This window comes from Bidens hawaiensis, unplaced genomic scaffold (assembly GCF_021521415.1).
Source record: "Bidens hawaiensis isolate Kalapana, Puna unplaced genomic scaffold, B.hawaiensis_p1.1 tig00002236_1, whole genome shotgun sequence".
NCBI lineage: Eukaryota > Viridiplantae > Streptophyta > Magnoliopsida > Asterales > Asteraceae > Bidens > Bidens hawaiensis.
In genome coordinates, this window is record NW_027491119.1 from 2,532,000 (window position 1) to 2,556,559 (window position 24,560).

The 24,560-nt window shown below is 37.7% G+C and overlaps 1 protein-coding gene across 1 annotated transcript; it reads right to left on the minus strand.

The window, feature by feature from the left end:
* Positions 1–1,641: 1,641 nt before the first annotated feature.
* On the minus strand, positions 1,642–21,036 carry LOC143612924 (BEACH domain-containing protein C2-like). The gene is given in 32 exon segments (XM_077086783.1): positions 1,642–1,871; positions 1,956–2,078; positions 2,161–3,279; positions 3,421–3,534; positions 3,618–3,714; positions 3,817–3,937; positions 4,046–4,130; positions 4,217–4,366; positions 4,596–4,712; positions 4,796–4,882; positions 4,961–5,029; positions 5,115–5,155; positions 5,199–5,214; positions 5,269–5,352; positions 5,451–5,520; positions 5,635–5,780; positions 6,466–6,939; positions 7,025–7,168; positions 8,035–8,574; positions 9,347–9,541; positions 9,666–9,750; positions 9,927–10,555; positions 11,198–11,509; positions 11,607–11,688; positions 11,803–11,879; positions 13,374–13,487; positions 13,631–13,735; positions 13,827–13,961; positions 14,249–14,914; positions 15,103–15,887; positions 19,034–20,848; positions 20,851–21,036. Coding segments are annotated over 32 exon segments (8,841 nt in total). The 5' UTR covers positions 21,020–21,036; the 3' UTR covers positions 1,642–1,796.
* Positions 21,037–24,560: the final 3,524 nt, after the last annotated feature.

Consider the following 24,560-nt stretch of genomic DNA (forward strand, 5'->3'; position numbering starts at 1 on the left):
TTATTGTGTGTGTTTATGGTTTTAGAAATGAGGCTTGAAGAATTGTGATATTATTATTTAGACCTTGGACTTGTGTTTATGGGAATGATGTTAGTTTTAATCGTTATGTTCACGGGATGTGAAATGGGTCGGATGCAACCCTTGGTATTTTACTGTCGTTAAAGCCTTTAACCTTGGGAAGTTTTTGTTAAAAGTGATCAACTCGCGTGTCAAGTTATATAACGTAAGATTAAAATAATAAGTTAACATCTCTGGTAAGATGAGGTTGCAACTTGTGCAAGTTAAACTGCGGGTTTTAAATTATATGTTTTTACTTTTTAGTATAAAGAGGTGGCTAATGTTTCTTTGTACGATGTGGTGATTTGATTGTTTCTAATATTTTGTGCTATTTTTTATATCGATTGTCTTATATAGAGGTGGCCAAATAAACCGGTTAACCGAACCAACCCGAAAACTGAACTGAACCGGTTTGAAACCGATTATGTAGAAACCGGTTTGGAACCGATTGAAACCGTAGGTTCTGAACCAGTTTGGAAACGATTGAAACCGTAGGTTCGGAACCGGTTTGCAATTTTCTCCACCAAAACTGGTTAACCGAACCAAAACCAGTCAAAACCTGAACCGTAACCGATCGTAACATTGTAAGAAACCGGTTTCAACCCGAACTGAAACCGATCATAAACCAGTTTTGACTTTTGTTGACCAAACCGAACCAGTTCTAACCCAAACCGATTTTGAGTTTTAAACCGGTTTGTGCACCTCCAGTCTTATAGAAGAATATATTGGTGCACGTGTTTCTTGTTTAGGGGGTCGGAAAGAAGCCGAGATGAGCTTAAGTTTAGAAGGTCGAGAATATTTGACCTTGATACGAGCGCGCATATAACCATGATCGCTTAAGCATACACGATTCAGGAAGTTAGAGTAGTCAACAAAAGTCTGAATTGTTATACAATGGTAAAAAGATCAAGAGCAATTCACACCAAGTTCTTGTTAAGCTTGTGTTTAACTTGAAAAGGTTCGAGTAAACTTTATGTCATGGACTTCTCTAATCTCGATTACACGCAATACAACCTTAGCCTTGACTAAATCAACCTTACTCTAGTCATACAATTTCAAGAACCGGAGATAAGCGCAACGATATGGTTTTAGAACATAGCGCTTCGATTGCTTTGAGAACTCTATGAGAAAGAGATCGAGTCTCCTAAATATTCAAGGGCACCAAGTTTCACACTTATATACTATCAAAACGAATGATTATAAGACATTCTTAAGTTTTTTTCAAGAAAACATAAGAACTTATTACCAGAAAACCCGCAGGCCTCACCAATACCATGCTAACCTATCAGTTAAACCATTTTGTATCAGATATTATGTTTTATTGACAGGATTCGGGGACTTAAATGAACTCAGTTACATTCCACAACATATCCCGGTTTGTATAAAAATACAATACTCTTACCATAATAAGCCGCAAACACACTTTGGAGAAAAATTGCACAACCTCAAACGCGACTGCCACTTTGACGGTGGCAACAATTTACAACACAAAGTCAGAATTCCACATAAACAATGTCTATAGTACATCTAATACTCTTTCCAATCCATGTATAGCTTTTAACTTCATATACCCAGGAAAAACATTTATGTTACACCGAAATACACCATCTACTGAATCTGTCTGTCGTCAACTTCAGGTTCCGTTCGGAAAATTGCCTTTCTCGGTTGACTAGTTAACTAGTGGTCAAGGAGGTAGGGCCCGCAACAGTGGAACAAGACAAACGTGGAGCTGAGGTTCTTTACTTCATGAAAGGACTAAGCCCGTCGCCTTCCCAACCGAGCTTTAGCATCTGGTCTACAACCTTCAAACTCAACTACAAAAACGACACAAGTCATACAAAGTCAACACTACATAAGTCAAAGAAAGTCTGAAACATTCACATTGTTCGTCAACTTACAGCAGGATCGGTGAATACAATCAATTGTTTGTCAGCCGTTGAAACTAATAGATTCGTGTTGTCTTTGTTCACGGCTAATGTTGTTATATCTTGCCCCGTTTTCAGTTCCAATGTGTGAAATACCTGTCAGCGTATGCATCCACGTCAGCAAAATGATATTAAAGCAAAAAACAGATGTCATGATATTATAATCTTACAATCTTACCTTAAGAGAGTGTAGATCAAGGAAGCAAACCGAAGGAGATGGAATATCTAATCTTTCGATTCCAACATCTTCATTATCGGACTTTGTTCTGCTGGCATCATCGTTTTCCGAACATGGGTTTAATCCAATTAAAAGACTCTGTCCATCAGAAGAAACCTCCATGCAACTAACACTACACGAGAACGGAAAATATGCTCGAGAAATCATCACTCCGTTAATCGTATGAGTCGACAGAGTGTTTAACAACTTATTCCAAGTAATCACAACGCCAGCTGGCGAAAGACAAACCATGTGTGCCTTCACACCCTCAAGCCTTCTGAGCAACCGGCCCCGACTCACGGAGTGAAGCAAAACGTCTGAATTATCAGAACACGAGGCAACAACTCCAAGATCTGAATCAACACAGCAACAAATCACTTCCCCAGAATGTCCTCGGATCACCTGTACGGGACCCTCGATACGTCTATTACGGTTTTTATCCGGTAAGCTGCTTTTATTAGCAGTATTACTATTTGCTGAAGTTGGTGTTCCAGAGTTGGAGGGGGGTTCTGATACGCTGCTTCGCGGTGCACCTGACTGATGTATTCTCCAGACAAGAACCATTGTGTCTCGAGAACCGGTAACAAGATAATTACTATCGGGTGATAGTGACATACATGTGACGGGTGCGGAATGGCCTCGGGCTATCTCCAAGGTTTTCGCACCGTCTGATGATATTAACCGTACACTATTGTCCACATGTCCACCTGTAATAATTTCATTGTCATAGGTGATGGAGACAATAGAAGAACTCCTAATACCGGGTGCAGGATAAGCAAGAGCCTGGGGATAATGCCAATCTTCAGCGCCAGATGAGCCTGATTATCCTTTGAACATACGCATGAAGGATCCACCAGTGGTGGTTGCGGCAGCTTTTGCATGTTGAAATAGGAAGGGTGTTCCTTGACCATCGGGTGTGTTTGGTTGCCATTTGTGTTGTGCTATATGTGCTGCTGGTGCTTCCATATCAACCACCACAAGTGAATCTGAAGATGCCCTAATCGCAGATGCTGGTAGATTGCACCGTTCTGGTGATGACACACTGTACGGTTTCACTTCTTTCGGGTTCCGGAAGATGGTCTGAGATAAGAACGTGTTAGAACCTGAATAACATTATCTCTAATAATATATAGAAAAGGATTCAATATAGTAAATATTGAACGTATACAGAATCAAGCAATTGAATATATAAAGTAAATACTGTTGAATGAATTAAAATACCTGCATATGAAGAACATCTGAAAGTGGCATCTTCTTTATGTGAGGAGTAGTTAAAAGTTGTGACGGGGTTTGTCCAAAGTAAGCAATTTGATCTTGCATAGCGCGTTGTTGGACCTATAGAAAATATTTATTAACGAACAATAAATATAAAACAAGCAAATGAAAGTTTTAATTAATTGATAAATGAGAAGACATACTGGGTCCACGATTTTGTCTATATCTACTGTCCCTTCATAAGTAATGTAAAAAAACACATTGTTTGCTGATATGGCTTCTTTTCCTCATTGCTTATACCTTTATAAAGGAAAAATCTAAGTAAAAATCTATCTACTTTTTAAAAGAAAAACAAAAGAAACATAAATTTGGCATTAATCAACTTAATGAATAAGAGCTCACCCGAATATGAGATCTATCCATTCATGCAAATGTGCAGAGACATACTCACTCTCAAGAGCCATCCGATGCTTATGCACAAAATCAACAGGGTTTTCAGCCCAAGGTGGAAGCTTAACACAATCTGAAATTATAAAATCAATAAAATGAAACTAGGGCATTGAAACTGCCACCTCAAACGGGTACATAAGAACCTGCTTACAATCAAGTGATCAAAGTCCATGGGTCATACCTAGCTTGTCTCCAAGTTGGGTGGTACCAAAATCAATTGAGTTCTCATTTGATAATATCTCAGGAAGGTAAAACAGCTCAGGAACCTAAAACAAAGGTCAAATAAGGTCATTGAAACAGCTCAAACAAAGGTCAAAAAAAAAAAGAGTGGCCGTTTTTTAGAAACTTGTACCAGTTCTTTCACATCACTCATGTCCTCCAGAACACCATTCCAAGTGGCAGGAATATCTGAAAACATTCTGTCTGCATGGTCAAACTTGCCACCTTGTAATTGAATGGAAAGAGTAGTAAACGGCTCCACTCGCATGAGATAATACAATACCTGTCATACAGAAGCAAATTTTGGTTATACACCAACATATTGCAGATGCAAAAGGTTAAATAACCAGTTTGTCCTTGTTAAAAAGATATTATTTCTATGCCTCATTTAATTCAAACGTCTCTGACAGTGAGAAACATAGATAGTGCATCTTATTGATTATGTATAAATCATCCCAAAAAAGGTTATTTATAGAAATGGAAATCCACAAACAAGCGATTGGAAAACTTACCGTCCCGGCACTTGAGTAATGCGAACCATAATGGAATTTGGGTATGACAGTATCACTAAAGCTGTGGTATCTCTCCTGAAACTTTTGCAACCGTTCAGCATTTAGTGCTCCAACAGGCTGCATAATATATGTTTGGGTCAGTATGTTAGTACAAGTCTGCTATGTGTAAGTCCTTTTTTAAAAGAAGAATGCTGTGTGACCTTTGATAGATCACGGTAAGAAGAAGGATTTGAAAGATCCAAATTCTTTGACTTGTAATCTGCAAGAATCCATGGGAAAACAGGGTACTGCACACAAAGTGAAGCTATTAACCTGTTCACACATTTCAGTTAGAAATATAAAACATTTGTTATGATTATATTCACCTGGGTGATGTCATTATAACTACGCCCAGCCAGTGTGTTCAGCTGCATTAGATATTTGAAGTTGCTGATCTGTGAAATTTCAAGTAAAATGTTGAGTGTGTGTATATATTATAAAGTTGTTCTCTATAAATCACAATTGAATTCTTCTCTGTACCTCCCAGCGTGCCCAGCGTTCCATAAGTTGGGCACGCTGGTCTCTATGACAAAGATTAAAGAACAGTGATGTAAGTCTTCATACACAGTAGGTCCCACAACTAGTCACTGGTATCAAACTCATTTTGTCACTATCAAAAAAGAAAAAAAAAAACCTGAGTTGCCAAGTATATATTGTTCAAATGAGGAGGGCGTGCTTGAACAATGGCTCGGTATACACTCTTCCTTCCCTCAGTAGTCTGCAGCAAAAAAAGAAACATACTATAAGCTGAAGCCTGAAAGTCAACAAGACTGTTGACCAAGTAACATGTGGAGATGATATTGAGATGGTAAATACCCCAAAGTCAAAGAAGAAGTTTGATCGGTCAACCATAAACAATTCCAATGCACTTCTTCTTAGAAGATATCTGTCACAACCAACAGATACGTTTCAAGGATTAGCAATCTTCCTTCATAGAATAATGGCACATGGGCCAGCACTCCATTATAAAAAGATGAAATAAATAAGTTATTCATCTGACCTCCTGCTATATACTTGATGAAGAGAAGATATTAACCAACTCCGGTCCTTATCTTCAACTTTGCTTTCTGTTTTATGATCCAATCCATCCTCTAGTGTATTGCCTTCAGATTTACTGAGAAGAAAGTTGATTTTTCTTGTCGTTATCTGAAAACAAGCATCACATCTTCGCTAAGAACAGTCTAGACGATTTGAAAAATAACACAAACATAACATATAGAAGATATCATCTACAAAAGCTTAGGCCTTAGCAACTAAAAATCTAGGGTTCTATGATTCTATTGATTTATACCCTTCTCTCCATATATTCTTCATTTTGTAGTCTGAATATAAAACAAGTGGGATCCATACAAACATCTTTTGTATAACAAAAAGAACCCATGAAATGAATGTTGAATGGCCAAAACAAAGACGTGTTCTACTTTATGAATAAAACTGTGCTTATTTCACACGTAATTTAAAAACGATAAGGAGTTTTGAATAATTTTTTCAAAAGTAAAAAGAAGAATTACTTCTGCCAATACTGAATTCTTGTTCTCTTTTCCCATTTTAGGATACTCCAGTTTATTTTCTTAGACCAAAGCTTAAATATTATCACCTACAGCTGCTTGTTAATAAAGTTTGACTACCTGTCAAATATATAGAATACCTTCTAAACATAATAAGGACTCAAGAGAACTTATTCTTACCAACGAGTTAATAAATATGGAAAAATATGTTATTTTGGCTCAGTATCTTTCCAGAAAAAAGTTAAGTGTTGCACTTTTCAAAGATAAAAGGCAAGTACCATAAATTTTCTTGAAGCAAATTGCAAATGACAATCAAAGCTTACCTGAAATGTTCCTTGCCAAACCTTTAATGGTCGGACCATTGATGCAGAAAGTTCAAGAATAACTCTTTCATCATCTTCACTGGGAATATAACCAGGTCCCACTGCTGATGAACTTACAAAATCTTCATCATTCCTAGCATTAGATTTGGTAGATTCCGGCGATTGCACCGACTGCTCTGCAGTCCCAGATAACCTCATTTTAACATCATCTATCTGCCCCATATCATCCGACTTCCTCTCCATGTTAACAATATCATCTTGTTCATCATCCTCATTTACTAATTCCATTGAGATAGCTTCCTTAGGCAAAATAGAAGCCTTAGAAGGGGTAGCCACATTCTCATGACCATGTGTGGGGTCCACAGGATCTTCATAATTTGCAGCAGCGCCAAAATGATCTGAGCCTTCAAAGTTCCTTCTTAAGCATCTCCTCATCCTTGTAGAACTTTCCATATGATCTAGCTTCCAGAAAATCTATGCATGAAAAATATGTTTTCTTTTAGATAATGTATTGTTACAATAGAAAGCAATCAGACATGTTTAAAGGATGTAAACATACTCGTTTAGGATTGTAAAGATTTTCTCTGATTGGTCCAAATAAACATTTTGTCTCTATCAAGTAACGGATGAGTTTGCGCCAGGCACGTATGCCGGTGCATGCACGATGTCGAGCAATGGAATCCACTTGTGCGCGCCTATCAACCTGAAAAGAGGATTGGAATTTGATTCCATTCAAACTGGTGGCATTTTGAAAGTAATTATGTGATGCTGAATAATCTTGATCACATAATCAGCCGTAAGTATATGTTTAAGCATCTGACAAAGTTAGATTATTTTAGAAATTTATGGATAAGACAATTAAAAGGACACTTTGTGAAAGAAGTCGAGTTGTTTTGTGAAATTGAAAAAGAAAGGATAATGTATACGGAGGCCTCCCAACTATTCAAATTTTTTATTAAAATCATTCAACTACGGAAACTATTTTCTAGGCAAAGCAAGTGTGTGTCTAGTTTCACTTATATAAATCTGACATGGATACAAATGACAATTTTTCTTTTAAATTTTTGGCTGTGGGTAATTTTACAGAATGGAAAAAGTAACCATGGGTGTTCTTGTTTTTCTATTAGACGGTATATTAAATAATCATATTAGATGGTACTCGAGTGTAATATCTAATCTATATATCAAGGATGTATTGTTATTATTCAATCAAATAATAGTAATACAATTAAATCCATCGCTCAATTTTTTCAAAAATTATCAAGGTTATCTTTGTCATCTAACCCACTTGTTGCCATATGCCCATATATGGCATACACGAAAGCAGATGCATATTTAGGAGGCATATAAAGTATTTTCCATAGTTATGAGGCCTATGGAGAAATTTGAAAGGTCACCCCCTTGTAGATTATCCCTAAAAAATCTCTGTAACTGTGTTAATATATAAATTAAACAAGTAGTTTCAATTTACTCTTGGATAATCAGTTTTAAACAAAATAAACTGATTATCGGTTTAACAAACACTAACATAATGCTAAACATAATAAGGAGAAACAGGAGCAAAGGTACCTCTGATCGCTGCATATTTCGAGCTAAAGCCAAACTTCCAACTAGAACAGCAATAAATTTATAAGATGTGGCATTAAAATCTTTCTTATAAACTGGTTTATTGTCAGTTGAGGGCAAACATTCTGTCCACGCGATCCCCATTGCTTCAGAAACATTCCATCTTTTCACACGGCTCATGTCACTTCTATTCCGTCTCTGTGCAGCTGTAGCCATTGCCACGGCACTAAGACCTCTTCCAGAACCAACTTTTGCTGTCCGCTCAAGATCACGAGCAGCGGCCAGTGCAGCTGCTTTTGCAGAAGCTTTATCTTTTACAGCTGATGACTTGTTAACCGCATCTGTTGGTTCACGAAAGCTAGCAAAAGAATGAAGCTTTGGTTTTCTATTGATCAAGGAAGAATCACGTTTTAGATGCGATTCTGTTGCAGGAGCAGCGGCTTCCCCACCACCAGCACCTGCAGCAATCATTGCTAATGCCAATGCAGCAGGTGGAGATGCAAAAGCAGCAGCCCAACCAGGTGATATCATAGCAAGAGCACCCTGATTGTATAACTTTAATGAGTTAGAAGTTTTGGCAATACGGTGACATGTACACAAAAAAACTAAATGAAAAGTTCAACAAGTAGCAACTATATAGCTTCACCACATTTATAATTTGGTCTCTAAAATATTAAAATTAAAGGCGGAAAGATGGGGCGGAGGGTTCAGCAACAAGTCAAAAACATGTTTTTGGTAAAAACGGGGTTGGTTGAGTTGATCAGAAAAAACTTTCACGCCCATTTTTTTATAAATAACTAATGCATTACTTATAATAACAATATTATTCGATAATTGGAATGATAATTTTTTTTTCAACAGAAAACTTTCGCAGATTGTATGTATTAGAAAATAGACTTTGGGCGACTTTCGACACTTTCAACCCACTCGACCATTTGAAATAAAACGCAACTCAAATTGACGCATAACTCCATAAGTAATCAAATCGAAATCACCACCACTATTAAAAATAGTAACTAAAACCACTAAACTTTTTAAGATTTATTCTTTAGGGTAACTTGAACATAAGACCTTGTAACGTTTTGAAGAAGTTGAACTGTTTTTGTAACGGTATTTGGAAGTGTCAAGGTTTTGTTTACAATAAATGAAGTGAAACTGCATTTTTGTTTAATGTAACTCGCTCCATGTTATCCATATAAGAAAAAGAAAAAACAAGCTACATTTTCCTGAAATGAAATGTGTATAAGGAAGCTAAAGATTAACTTTAAAAAACCTAGAATTATTAACTTAGAAATTGTTAATTTAGTAATTTAACCTCTATAGGTAGTGCATCACCAGCCAGGGCAGGGTCATCTACAGCTAGAGGATTCAAACCATCTGTGGCAACAAGCTCATGAATTCCAGCTAAATAAGGTCGCCATCTCCTTAAAACAGCTATAAACGGTGGCAAAATAGCTTCTAGATACTGTTTCCTGAGAGGAGTTGTGTCACAGCTAACCGCATGCCACACCTGCAAATGCATTTTCAATACAAATGCATTTTCATTAGATTACAAAACAAGGGGAAGCTAATGCACCTTTTGTCCTATGAAAAAGTTGTAAGAATTTGTATATGTCATGTTTGTTCAAAAATACCTCAGAATATAGAACCGCTGATGCAACCAAAACTCTCTGTCTCTTGGACTCAGAAATTGGCATGTTCAAGAGAGGCGAAAGCACGCTGTTTATAACCAGTGAAATATTAGCTCACAAATACATAAAAATCAAGATGGTATTTAACATAAGCATGACTGTATATTAGTGGCACAAATGATAAGAACCAGTGATGTTTAATCAATCAAATGTTTAATATTAGTTTGAACATCAACTAAATGAATTATGATAATATAGGTATACCTCCACAATAATGCAGAACGGGGCTGTCTCATTGAAGACCTAGGACTGTTTTCTAAAGATGATAGAACACTTCCATCATTTCCATATGATACTTTAAACATCACCTCATCAACACCACTAACATTTCTCATAAGCATACTATTTCCACCATCATCTTCTTCCCTCATAGAAACAAGAATCATCCGAAGCATGCATAAAAACGGTTGATCACTATCTAACAACTGGTAAAGAGCCGCCATACCACCCATCCCTGTACCAGAACCACCACCAATACCAAGGCCACCACCAAGTCCGGACTCGTCCAATAATAAAGCTTGTAGCATGGCAACACACTTATTTATTAAGGGGAGTTCAATCCAGTTACCATTTGAGTCCTTCTCCAAAGAAGAATTCCAGGCAGCCCAACCGCTACCACCGCCACCAAAGTCAGATGTTTTTGAAGGAAGACCAACACCATACCATAACCGACTTCTGTATTTCCAACCTTCAGCTAAATCTATAGCACAACTTCCATATGATACAAAAGCACAAGAAACAGAGTCATAGGGTTCAGCTGCTGCAGCAGCCGTAAGCCGTTCCATCGCTGCTGCTGAAATCTGCCCCTTAGGGTCAGCCATTGAAGCAAGCACCTTGCGAGAATATTTACACAACTTTAGAACTAAGGGTTATCATTTCTTAATAGATAATGACACACTAGCATGCAGGGCACTTAGTAGAGGCATAATGTAGTAATGGTTGACCTGAAAACACTTCTTTTGTTTTTTATTTTATTATACACATGAACAGAAAATGATTGCATATACAGTTATTAAAACTAAGGATTTATCCCTTTTAAGCACATGGTCCTTTACCAGTTTATCACTCAAGACCCTTACTTCTTTGGAACTGGTTAACCCCCTATATTATTGTCTTATTCAAATACCAGATGTCTTAGGGGCCTAAGTGATAAAGTTGAAAATATATGAGTATTACCAGTGTTATTATCATACTTATCAACTTTTTCACTTTTGTCCCTAAAAGTATGTGTTTAAATAAAAAATATTACCTCCATGAAAAAAGTCTAGGGACTGAAGTGTCAAAACTGAGAAAGTATGACAGGTTAAAACAGATATAGAATTTGGGCAACTTACAGCCTGTTTGCACCATCTTAAATGTGGCCAATTTTTTAAACTTTACCCATTTAACTCATTGGAGATTAACTTAAACTCTAATTAGCCAATTTCTAGGCCACTTCTATTACGTGATGATCATGGAAGTAACTGCAAACATACATCAAGGGGAAGACTTCTTGATTCAGTAGATGAAGACTCTGCCTCTAGTGGTTCTGGGATTTTGGGTAGATTTTTGCTGTTACCGACAAGAACCACTGATGAAAGTGAAGAATCAGAACCAGCTTGAACAAGAGAAAAACTAAAGATTTTGCTTTGCAGGCGCAAATGATCTTCAACAAGCATTAACACCACGATCGCATTCTCCACCAAAGCCACAGAAAGTAGTGCAGTATTCTCTGCTTCTGCTTTAGAACTTTCAGGTGATAACCCATAGGCGGCAACACCAGCAGCTGCTGCAGCAATAACTTGAGTCTACAGCAAAAAAAATGAAAAGAAAGAAGTTTGAACATGTATCAAATGTTTAAAATATTATGACAAGAAATCCAAGATCAAGACATCTAGTTTTTACCTGAACCTGTAGCTCTCTAGCAACAAAATCCAGTAGCCCACATAAAAGCCTTCTCTTAAAAATGGGTAATGATTCCTCCCGTCTATAAAATTAAAGATTAGAGTTCTTATTATATTACACACACACACACAGATATATATATATATAGTGTGTGTGTGATTACTTAATCATGTGTGCATTTCTAGTGATGGTATACCTTTTACGTTGCTCGCCGGTGCTAGATCCACCCACCATTGAAAGCCATTCTGCACAATGAATTGTAGCTTCAATATCCTGTCAAAGAGAAATATGACCAACAACATAAATGAATAGATAGTGCTTGAAAGTTTAGACTCCAATCAATTTTTGACAATAAAAGCAAACAAAAAGACAATCTTTTATTATAAAAGGCTCAAAGATTGAACAAAATAAATGTATTAAGTGGCATGTGGAGCTACATAGTTAACAAATGCAGTGACGAAAAATAGAGAAATGGCAAAAAGGGAAGTTGGCAATTAGCCCTGCTTGTGGTGCGCACATATGATGTATATATGTGTGAACCCTCGGGTGGGCAAAAGTGAAATTGCACTAATTTTGACGTTATTTTACTAATCTCGTGAAAATAACGTTAAAAGTGACGGACGGTTAATCAGGCATCATGTAGTGGCGTTGATAGCCGAAAGACAAGGGTACATGCACCGATCAGCCGGTGTCCCGATGATTGAGTGCTATGTGCCTTATGTCCAAGGCTTGATGCAAAACTACTATCGAGCCGGGGGTCTCACCGAAAGCAGCCTCTCTATCCTTATAGGGTAGAAGTAAGGCTGTCTACATCTTACCCTCCTCAGACCCTACCATAGCTTTGCTATTGGTGGGATATACTGAGTACGATGATGATGGAAGTTGGCAATTGATAAACATAACAAACACAAAAGAATCCAACCATACTGGAAATATAGGTGGCTAAAAAATTTGAACAGGAAATGAGGAATTCAATGAAGGTAAGCCTTATATTATGCCACTGCTGATATCGGAGATTTATCAACTAATTTGCATTTAGGTAGATAAAAAGGTGTGAGAATATTATACTTTTTGGCAAATATGCATTAAGTAATAAACTTTACATCAGATATCATAGAAAATGTACCGGGCACAATATGCATTTCGTATGTGTAATTTGAGAATTCGGATTTCAATAATGCACTATGACATCACTGGAATGCAACAAAAACATTTCATGGGCATCTGATAACATACCTTAAAACTGAATACATGAGTCCTAAATGCTTGATATTTAGTAAATAATACCCCCCCCCCTTTTTTTTAAAAAAAAAAAGCAAAGTTAAACTTGACACGTAGATAAAATTCTTTGACTAAATGTAAAAAAAGCTGGTGCATAATGATTGCTAATGAACAAACATGCAAAATTTGAAAGGGTTTTTTTAAAAAAGGGATCAATGCATTTCTTTGGATAGAGGGAGTATATGAGATCAAACAAATCATTTACATACAAAACACATATAAGTTAACCAAACTTTTCAGTATTACAGATCATTATCGGTTACTAAAGCTTATCATTCGATTGAAGTGAACGGTGATTAAAGTGTTCACTGATGGCCTTATTTTGGATACTCTATATATTTGAAACTAGGCTAAATATGCCTTTATCCCAAATTCCATGAACACTTATCAAGTCCTGTTTGACCAAATCCAGAAACTTAGAGAACAACAGAACATAAATCATGGAATACTAATAGAGAAAATTGTCTTGAAAGAAAATGGTCCAACCTTCCATCCATCCTTTCGACGCATCGAATGCTCTAGCATAATAATGAGAAAATTGTGTACAAGGTCTTCGACGTTTCTGAAGCTTGAAGACATTGAAGCATTGTTCGCACATGTCTGTAAGAACAAGCACGCATTTTAGCATGTGAAAGAACTAAATAATGTGTTTAATATTTGACAGAAGTAAGTTCCAATATTACTACACTCATATCAGTTTTAAGGAAAATATAAATTTATGGTGATAAATAAAATAAGATCACCTCATAGTTGGATATAAGAACTTCCAAGATCCATTCAGGCCATTCCTCCATCTTAGTGAGCCTGCTTCTATTTTCAGCATGACTGCAAGCCAAAATCAGAAGATCCTGAAATCAAAAGGAGAAGTAAATATCCACAACAGAATTCAAAATCCACAAATGCGAACGGGAGAAGGGGATAATATTTAAACACTAATACCTGTAGTGCTCGACACTGAAAGCTCTTTGGTGCATGCGGAAGTGAACTCAAAAGAACCAACAGAAGCTGTGAATGCTCGAACCGATGTTTTGAGTCATAGAAATTCAGCCCCTCGTCTGTTGGGGATGCATTTAACTGATACAAGAAAAATGCTTTTATTTGTTAGACAGTTTAGATTCATATAAATCCACCTGACCTTTCAAAATGAATCTACAAAAAATGATTTGCACATCACGTGATGACATAGCTGACACCAACAATGACAATATTATATTAACACTAATCATTATCGATTTACTCAAACACTCAAAATGATTATTGCAACTTCAAACATCAATAACCGTTACCAGAAAGGAATAACGTTACCAGTAAACTTCATTATATATGAAAACCTAAAAAAATAATAAAAACAAAGAGTGTACCGCGGCAGCCAATAAAGCCATGTAGGAGTTGCCAGTCATAAGCCTGTTTGGTGCTGCCTGAAACGCCTTTTGCAAAGCATACCTCAAAAGTGAAACTTTATCTTCAAACATACTATCCCCTCCCTCAAGCAGACCATGCATATTACGTGTCAAATCTTGAGAAGCATGAGATCCAGACTTGAGGTGACCAGAGTTGACTAAGGCACCGAATAAGCCAATTATTGCAACAATAATGCCATCACTTTTGTCAACATTATATAAACTGTTCCTTGCATTCTCAGCACTGATAGAAAAACTCATACCACCCAAAATCTTTTTTAATTGACTCTCAGGAGCAGATGTCCTGCTTACAATGGTATTGGCACCAGTATGAATCTGAGGTTCATTAGATGACAATTCATTTTTATCCAATGATACAGCATGTTCACTATTATCATTTTCCAAACGATCACCGCCGTTGGGTTTAGATCCTGAGGATGTTACAGATTTATCATTTTCGGCTGAAGGATCTGGTATGTCATAATCTCCAGCCTTTGCTTCCCGCTGCAACAGAACAAGAAGTGTTTCTATGCCACCACATGATATAGATGCCTCTGAAAATGTTTGAGCTCTAGAAGTATTTGGTTGTACCACCAACCTATATAGCAGGTGCAATGCCCTTGCGACCTGAAAGTATATCAAAATATTATAATGTAAATGGCAACAAAAAAAAGCATTATTTGGCATTGTTATGTGATGATTATGCCTGTTGATGTCACTATTTAAGATTAGAACTCGCAACTAAAAAGTTACAAGGATGATATTAATTATAAAAGTTAAAAGAGAAACCACTAGAATGATGTCTCAATAGATACCTGATTTGGTTGTGGAGAATCAACCAAGAAGCCAAGTAAGCAACGAATATCATCCACCGCCATTGAGGGAGGAGCTGCCACCACAAGAAGTTCAATAACCACCAGAAGCTCATCAACTAATGCATTCACTTCTCCAATTGGGCGAGTGGGCCCATTAAAAGAAAATGTATTCATTGAATCTTTTTCACGAATGGTCCAATAACATCTCCTGCAGCCATCAAGAAGAGTCTGAATAGCTTTCGCATCACGCATCACAGATGACTCTGTAAAAACCATATCTGCTAAAGACGATAAAAGCTTCTTTTGTAAGCCGTAGCTGCATAAGCTCCAAATTTTCAAATCCAGCAACAGTGTACTAAATAGTTGCACTTTAAGTGCATACTTATTCTTCTGAGATTGGCATAAAGAAACAATGGCTGCAACAATTTCCTCATGAGCCACTCCATGCTCGGTAACATCAAGTGAAGATAAAGTTTGTAGAAGGTAGGTTAATATTATTGATAAAACCTCAGGCCCACGAGTACGACATAGCTCATTATTGTTACCGGGATGTTGAATTGCAAGTGATATAATCCTAAATATTGGGGCAGCAAGGGCTGTTGTGGCTAGTGACAAAGTAAGATCACCCATTTGTGGCTCCAAGCTATCATTATCAACCTTGCTTACCACAAATGGAAGTAAAGACATTGGGCCGCCATATGCCAAAGCCCACAAAGCTTCTGCAGGCCTCATCCTTGTAGCCACATGTACTTGCCCAAGAACCTCAGCAGGCCGTCTGAGCATTCCTGAAACGTGAAGTATTGTTTAAGCCTTTTAAGGCACCAAACCCAGATCTTAATTGTACAGACAACTCGTATACAAAAATTTCAGGATGTAAAACTTAGTCATTAATACTACCTTACTTCCGTCCACTTACGGATATTGAATATTCAAAATTTAAAACCTAGTATCTACAAAGAAAAATACTGTACCAGTGAGTTAGCTTTTGGCTAACAAGATTTTCCTTTGGAACTTTTTTGATCAGTTTGATGCATTCATTAATTTATTAAATATACCAAAACAACACTTACAGGTATGAAGTAAAAAACACTCCCTTAGGCCTTAATAAATGCAAGAATATCAAAAAATGCATCTTTACCCTAAGTTGTTTAGTGATGGGACATGAATTACCATAAAAAAAAGCTTTTAGCCATGAACTACAACAATAAACGAAAAATATCACTACAAATAAAAGATCTAGGTATGCTTGGATGCCTAAGTAGCCCATGCAATCTTGTCATCATTCAAGAATCAAGACTATACTAAATAAACAATAGATAAGCAAATACTCCCATAAAACCAAGTGCATAATTTAATATTGCATTTCATTTAGGAAATAAGAATTATTTGAATCATACATGCCAGAACTGAAAGTTTATAATAAATTTAGGGGCTAAACAATAACAAGGTGAAGACACATAACTCTTATACTTGTATTAGAAAAAAAAGTTAGTTTTTTGAAAAAAAAAATAGAGCGACGTATACTTCAGAGCAAAAACATTATTCATCACAATCAATAATATGTTAGGAACAAAGCGGCGCGCGGAAGCGAAACAGCACACACATGCACAACGATAAACACACATAAACGAAAATATAAACGACACAAGAATTTAACGTGGTTCGGTCCCCGCGAGGGGACCTACGTCCACGGGCTGCAACTAGGTTTTCTTATTAGCTCAGAACCAAGATTACAATTACATGATGGGATATATATAATAAACAAGATTAGGGTTAAACATAATTAGGAGCCAAAACCGGGCCTTCTAATAAAACCGGCCCAAAGGCCTTCATAACCCAACAATCTCCCACTTGAAGGCCTTGCGATAAATTCCAGCCTGCCATCCAAGTAAATATAACAATCTCATTCATCCAGTAACCCTAGTAATCTTCAGTAATAGAAATCAACCAAGCCTCCAGTTCCAAGAACAAGCTAAAACTTCAACAAAAGAAGTTCTCCAAGCCTCCAGTTCTCTAGGAACAAACTAAGATTTCTACCAATCCACACCAGTTGCAGCGCCCCTTCCCATCAGTTACCTGAAAGGCCCATTGAAGCTCCCGAGAGCTCCAATCCGGTCATCACAGACCCAGCCATGACAAAACCCGCCAATGGCTCATCCTCAATCTTAACCGGCCCTCACTTACTCACACTACCGGCTCCAAAGACTTCCAGAGGATAATCACTCTCCAAAAATCAGCAGACTATACCAGGAGAGATTTTCACATTCGGATTTCCCAGTCTTCCGAACTCAACGTCCCTTTGGAAACAAACCTAGAACACACCGCGTGCTCCCACTGTTACCAAAACCCCGAACATGTTCAGACCTCCGAATACGCTCAAGCTAACATCACTGTGGCTCCAGGCTTCATGTCTGCAAACTGAAACCCCTTAGCTCTACCCGATTCAGCGAGCCAAGACCTTATAACTCGGAAGTTGGTTCACTTCTTCCGACGATACAGAGACCGTATCTTCCAAAAGTCTTTAACTAAAAGATTCAACAAATGCTTCATTGAAGTGAGTAACAAGAAATAAAGCAAACTAGAATCTTGAACCCAAGAGTCTTCACCGCCTTCACTGAGTCTCAATGCATCAACCCCAGATACATTCTCAAAAGCAGAATTCCAAACCTTTCGACATCGACTCTTAAAATGTCTCACCTCTACGCAACCTACCAAGTCGACTATGCCCAGCTCCCACTGTTCCTGTTATCCCAACCCATGCCACACCAACACTCCATGAGATGAACCCCACTCGTACTATCCCGGCAAATAACTTTACCCAACACGAGATTATGAACCTCTCAAATGGTGTACCACTGATCACCACCAAACAAGATATAACTTCACAATTCCAAACGAACAAGAAGTAATAATCACAGTTTCGAACCAGCTAACAGGCAAACAGCTATAACAACAGTAGAACTTTCATGAAATCAAGCGGTACCAAGGGTTCTATGACCGTACACACGATCAGTTAACTCAAACCCTAACCGAAAGATCATCCAAACGAGCAATAGTTAACATGACTTGCCACTAACCTCATTTTTTTTTTTTCACTTATGCCGTCACCAGCACACCCGCTGGTTCCATTTTCTCCAAGTTTATCCATCACCAGTACTCAGACTAATCTCTTGCAAACAAATCTGAACCCGAACCTAAATGGTCTTCACAAAACCCGGTTCCCTGAAGCCGAGCAACCTCCAAAGAAAAAACCCTAAAACCTGAAACACCCGACCCGGTGCTTCACCTGCAACGCCCGAGTGAAACCTGCAACTCCAAGAAGTCCAAAACAGGAATTCTAATTGCAAAATCACCCGGAAAACCGTCCCAAACAGCCCTGAAAAACAGCCCCGAACAGCCCTGTTAACCAGAAAAACGAAGATCTCTGACAATACTGTTCACCGCCGGAATCACTGTTCACGCCGGAAACACTGTTCATGCCGGATACTGTTCACCGCGGCACTGTAGCGGCGGCACTGTAGCAGCCCTTCTCAAACCAGCCTCTTCTACCTTTTTTTTTTTTTCCGATCGATACCCGTGCAAAACCGTGTGTAAACAACGAGCCAAAGCTCTGATGCCACTTGTTAGGAACAAAGCGGCGCGCGGAAGCGAAACAGCACACACATGCACAACGATAAACACACATAAACGAAAATATAAACGACACAAGAATTTAACGTGGTTCGGTCCCCGCGAGGGGACCTACGTCCACGGGCTGCAACTAGGTTTTCTTATTAGCTCAGAACCAAGATTACAATTACATGATGGGATATATATAATAAACAAGATTAGGGTTAAACATAATTAGGAGCCAAAACCGGGCCTTCTAATAAAACCGGCCCAAAGGCCTTCATAACCCAACATAATACTTGAGATAGAAGATCTTTTAAACCTGTAGCACCAGATGGAGAAGCATCTGGACATAAACGACCACTTAGTAGACTAGGATGATATAGAAGGTGAAGAGATCCTGCAATTTCTGCATCTAAACGCGCACTTTCTTCTGAAAAATTTTGTACATGAGCAAATGTCGCTAACCACGGTGACCCTGCAGCATTACCAAATGAAGGAAGTGCATCTCCTCCTATAGAAGCCAGCTTAGCCATCCTCTCAGGCCCAATTGGTTCTTTAAAAATATATACGGGTCCCATCTCAGCAAACAAAGGGCACTGGCGGCGCCGTCGCTGCAAACCTGCCATTGTTGGTGGTGGGTTTGTCCCAATGCAGCAAAAGGCAAGGGGCTTGGATATTCGAGGGAATTCAAAAGGACCACTTTCATATAAGCTTCCATCAATGTATAATCTCAGCTCACTCTCTGCTTTACCAAGTAACCCTTGCTTTGAAGTATGCTCAAGACCAACAAAGTACCAACATTGTGGCTTAAATGCATGAGTAAAATGCAAAGAAGCCTTCCTACCCTTCCCACTGCCACTTTCGACTACCAAAAACTGAGCATGGAAATATGCCTCCATACCCTGATTATCAGCAGATAAAAAACTAAAAAGTCTAGGCATATGTGCCATGCCTTCACCCGCGAGTGCACTAGCAGCGGCGGCGGCCAACACAGCTGACGATTTTCCGGATTTAGCTGCGGCTGCAGCTGCGATAGCTGCAGCAGCGGTGGCTGTGTTTAAAGTGTCTGCAAATGATTCAATATAAATCCATGTTGCAAATGCATAACCATTAGAAAAGGGCCATCGGCTCTCTCCTGGACCAAGTAAACCAGAGCTTTCGCCATCAAATTCAAATGAAGACATTGGGCCCCTTGACTCTTTGCTGCCTATAGCCTTTTCTAAAGAAAGCACTAAATGAGGTGCCCATGAAGTATAAATAGTTTTTGTAATCGTGAAAAACCACTTATTCAAATCCGTTACATTAAGCGAATGTCCAGCTAAATATTCAATGCAATAACATAAAGGAGTCCCATCCCATTGCAATTGCTGACTTGAATTGGCATCACTGAGAAAAATCTTCTCGGCTGACTGCAAAAGAACCCCTAACAACCCTACTGAACAGCACATAGCTCTGTTTCTTGTACAAGCTCTCAAAATAGCAAGTAATCCACGAACCATACGTGTCCTGGGGGACATGTAACCCGCACCATCTCCCAACCAAGGAAGCCATGGAATAAGCTCACCTGATACTACAGCAGCCCTTGAGTTCAACATCACACTAGGTGGATTATTATCCTCATCTTCTTCGAAACACTCAACACCACCCATTGTAGCAAGAAGTGAATCAACCACCAATAATGCAATACTCTCTGCCTCTTCTCCATTACCAAAGCTTTCTACACCACTCACTATATTCTTCAGTTTTTCCATGCTTTCAGGCTTCCCCGTGATAACCGAATCCACCAAATGCAAAAGCTCAGGTGAAACATTTGGCATGGGTTTTGGCTTAGGCTTTAGAGGTGAACTAATCGGGGAGTGTCCTTCATTCCCATATGCATACAAAGGGGAATCATTACTAGTTCTAGCAGATGATTGATCAGAGAGATTAGGTGATTGTCCCCCTGATTCATGGCTCGAAACGTTACTATCATGTTGTACTTGAACAACTACTGGTGAAGAACCAGACTCCACAGGACTCCCTTTATCTGAAAACCCTGATTTCTCCTCATTTACATCAGATGAGATCTTTAGATTATCAATATCCCCAACAATCTCTTCTATATCTAATGATACCTGCTCAAGCATGCCATCCCCACATGTTCACTTTCAGAATCAACTTTTCTCACATCATCTGCAGTGTTAGTGATATGTCCTGAACCAGATGTTTCGACTTTTAAATCTACACCACTGGCTCTGCCTACTTTAACATTAGAATCACCACCTAAAATCTCTACATGCTCTTGTTTATCTTCCTCTTCTTCCATTATATCACTGCAATTAGTTATCAGAGTCACCTACAGAGATCAGGCGCATTTGAGGTACAAAAGCTAGGTGGTCACTTATATAAATAAATAAATAAACAAACTAAAATAAATATATAAATTTAAATATATATATATATAAAATAATAAGCAGTATTTACAAGTGCTCATCCGATCTAAAACAAGATCCAAACAGACACTAACACTAACACGCATTTTTCAAATCAAACTTACTTAGATGAGCTAATCATTTTAGATACACTGACTTAATAAAAATAACAATAATAACAATAAGCAGTAATTTCAAGTGCTCCTCCAATCTAAAATAAGATCCATATAGATACTAACACCAAATTCACACACATTTTGAAAATCAAATGTACTTCTAATCTCAGAACCCTAACCAGATGAACCAACAACAATGATGATATCACATATCATGTTCAATTTACATTCACATCAGCAAGTAGCTTTTGGCGCATGGATACAGATACTAGGTACTCACTTAAATAAAAATTATAATAATTACAAAAAATAAAAAAAATAATGATAATAATAATAAGCAGTAATTTCAAGTGCTCCTCCGATCTAAAACAAGATCCAAACACATACTAACACTAATTCACACACATTATGAAAATCAAATTTACTTCTAATCTCAAAACCCTAACCGGATGAACTAACATCAAATCGTCATAAATTCACATCAGCAAGTAGTGATTGGCGCAGATGTATTCATTCACCTACAGAGATCACACACGTTTGAGATACAAAACCTAAGTACTCACTTAAACAAACACTAATCACAAGATCCAAACATCTACTAACACTAATTCACAAACATCCATCTCAAAACCCTAACCAGACAAACTAAACCAATAACAATATCAAATCATCATCAATTCACATTCATATCCTCAAGCAAGCACTTAAATAAAAATAATAATAATAATAATAATAATATTATTATTATTAAAATAAAAAGTAGTAGTAGTAGTAGTAGTAGTAATCAGTAATTTCAAGTGCTCCTCCGAGATCCAAAGAGATACTAACACAGTAACACCAATTCACACACATTTTTCAAATCAAATTTACTTCTAATTCAGGACCCTAACTAGATGAACTAATCATTTTCAACTAACATTCACATTAGCAACTCGCGAATAGCGCATATGCATTCACCTACAGAGATCACACACATTTGAGATACCAAACCTAACTAATTACAAGATCCAAACATCTACTAACACTAATTCACACGCATTTTTGATAATCAGTATTAATTCTAATCTCAATTTACATTCACATCAGTAACTCGCGATTAGCACATGTGCATTCACCTACAGAGATCACACGCATTCGAGATACAAAACCTAAGTACAAACTTATACAAGCACTAATCACGAGATCCAGATACCTACTTAACCAGACGAACTAACACAATGACGTAATCAATTCACATTCGCATCATCGAGTAGCAATAGGCGCGTAAGTTTTCGTCACAAATTAACATTAAATGCTAATAATAAATACAAGTAGAAAGCTAAAAACGATACCTGAGTTGATGAAATTGTTAACAGTCAGATCGAGATCAATGTTGAGCAATATGAAGTGTGTGATAGATCCGTGTTGACGGTGATTATTATTATTATTTGAATATAATAAATGGTGGATTATGTTAGGGTTTTACGGTCGTCTGGATATTATGTTAATTTGACGGAAGAAGAGAGGCTGATTCAGGCGATGTGTTGATACGATACAATACGATAGGAGTGAGTGAGCTTTAGATCATTTCATTTCATTTCATTGTCAATGTCAACCCTGTTGCTAATCGGGGCAGTCGCTCGGGGGTCCCATACTCGTCCTTGTTAGGTTTCGGACATATCGTATACCCGTTCGGGCTTTAAATACAATTTTTTTTAGCATTATAATTATTTTATACATTTTATTCATATAATAGTTATTATAAAATTATAAGTATAATGCACCCCGTATATATAAGCGTGAAAATAAATAAATAATATCATTATAGCTTTTATATTTATATTTATATCTATGTTACATATAAAACATATTATGAGAACAAAATGGTAATTGATCACATTTTTGTCTTTTTATGGAGACGCTGTTAAAATTGAATGTTGTTTATGACCACCGGTACTTCTCCGGCCACATTCTCTCTGTCGGGCGATGATTGAGAATGTTAATGGACATACGGCTGATTAATTGCCAATAAATTGCAATTCAATGTCTCTCCGTTTTACTCTTGCATTCAATTGTCAAACTCATATCATACTCCTCTCTAATAAACCATAGATCCAGGCTATCCCATTTTATCAAACTCTACTATGTGAAACCTACTTCGGAGCTCCTCCTCTCACCACCCCCTCCTCCTCCTCCTCCCTCGTGGACGTCCCACACTCACTCATAGTGTCAATTTCTCCTCCTCCGACTATCTAAATCCTCAACGTACATATGCATTTGTAATTTCTATCAAAAACTTTGTTTGCTTATGTGTTTAATTATTCGTGTAATTTGCAAATTGATGCATCGAAGGATGATTAAACCTCGATAGATTGAAGAACACGTGACTTTAAATAATTAAATCTTTCATCTATCTTTAAACATTATTAGTTCTACTTACATATTGTTGAAAACTAACTAAAACCATACTGTATGGGTTATGGTCTCGGGTAACAGTGAAAGGAGAGGGCACCTTCCGTTTGAATATGTCTTTTTTTTTTTACTGTTTTTTAGTGTTCTTTTCTTCTTATCGAGTTACAAAATTGGTTGCAACCACATTAATACTCGTTATAGGGCTCGGGAACCATAGCTTTGAGGGCAATTCGATGCTCAAGTTAGTTAGACAGTCATTTGTGAATAATTTGTATGTATCGTATAAATGTCATTCCACAATCACATATATGTATGCATATATAAGAGAGAGAGAGTAGAAAAGTATGTGCAATTGTGCTTCTTATCATTTACTTGGGCTCGATAATGTTCTGCCCACTTATGTTGGGTTGACATGGTGGGCTTTGACCCATTTAAAATGATAGCTCATTACAAATCAAACTCCTATTAAATCAAATCATTTAATACAAGGATATAAAAACTTTGTGACTATATGTCTAAAGATCAAATCAATTAATGAGACAACTTAACTTCACTTTTAATTAACCCTTATGTAGCGTTGGTATGCAGGAATGGAAGGTGAAATGAATGGACCATTACGAAGGAATGAAGAAAAGAGTGTTTGGTTGGCTAAAGGAATGGAGTCACTCATTACCTTGTCCATTTCATTCTCTCTAAAATACCTCAAATTCATTCAATCCACCCCCCTTGTTTTTTTTTCATTCCATCCTCTCTTCCACCATACTCATCTCCATCACCCTCCCACTATTACCATCTATCACCATCACCACCGCCACCCACCACCAACGCCACCTCCACCACCGCCTCCCACCACCAGCCCCACCCCTGTCGCTGCTGACCACCGCCGTCGCCTCCAACCACCGCTTTTGCCTCGACTGCCGCCGCCATA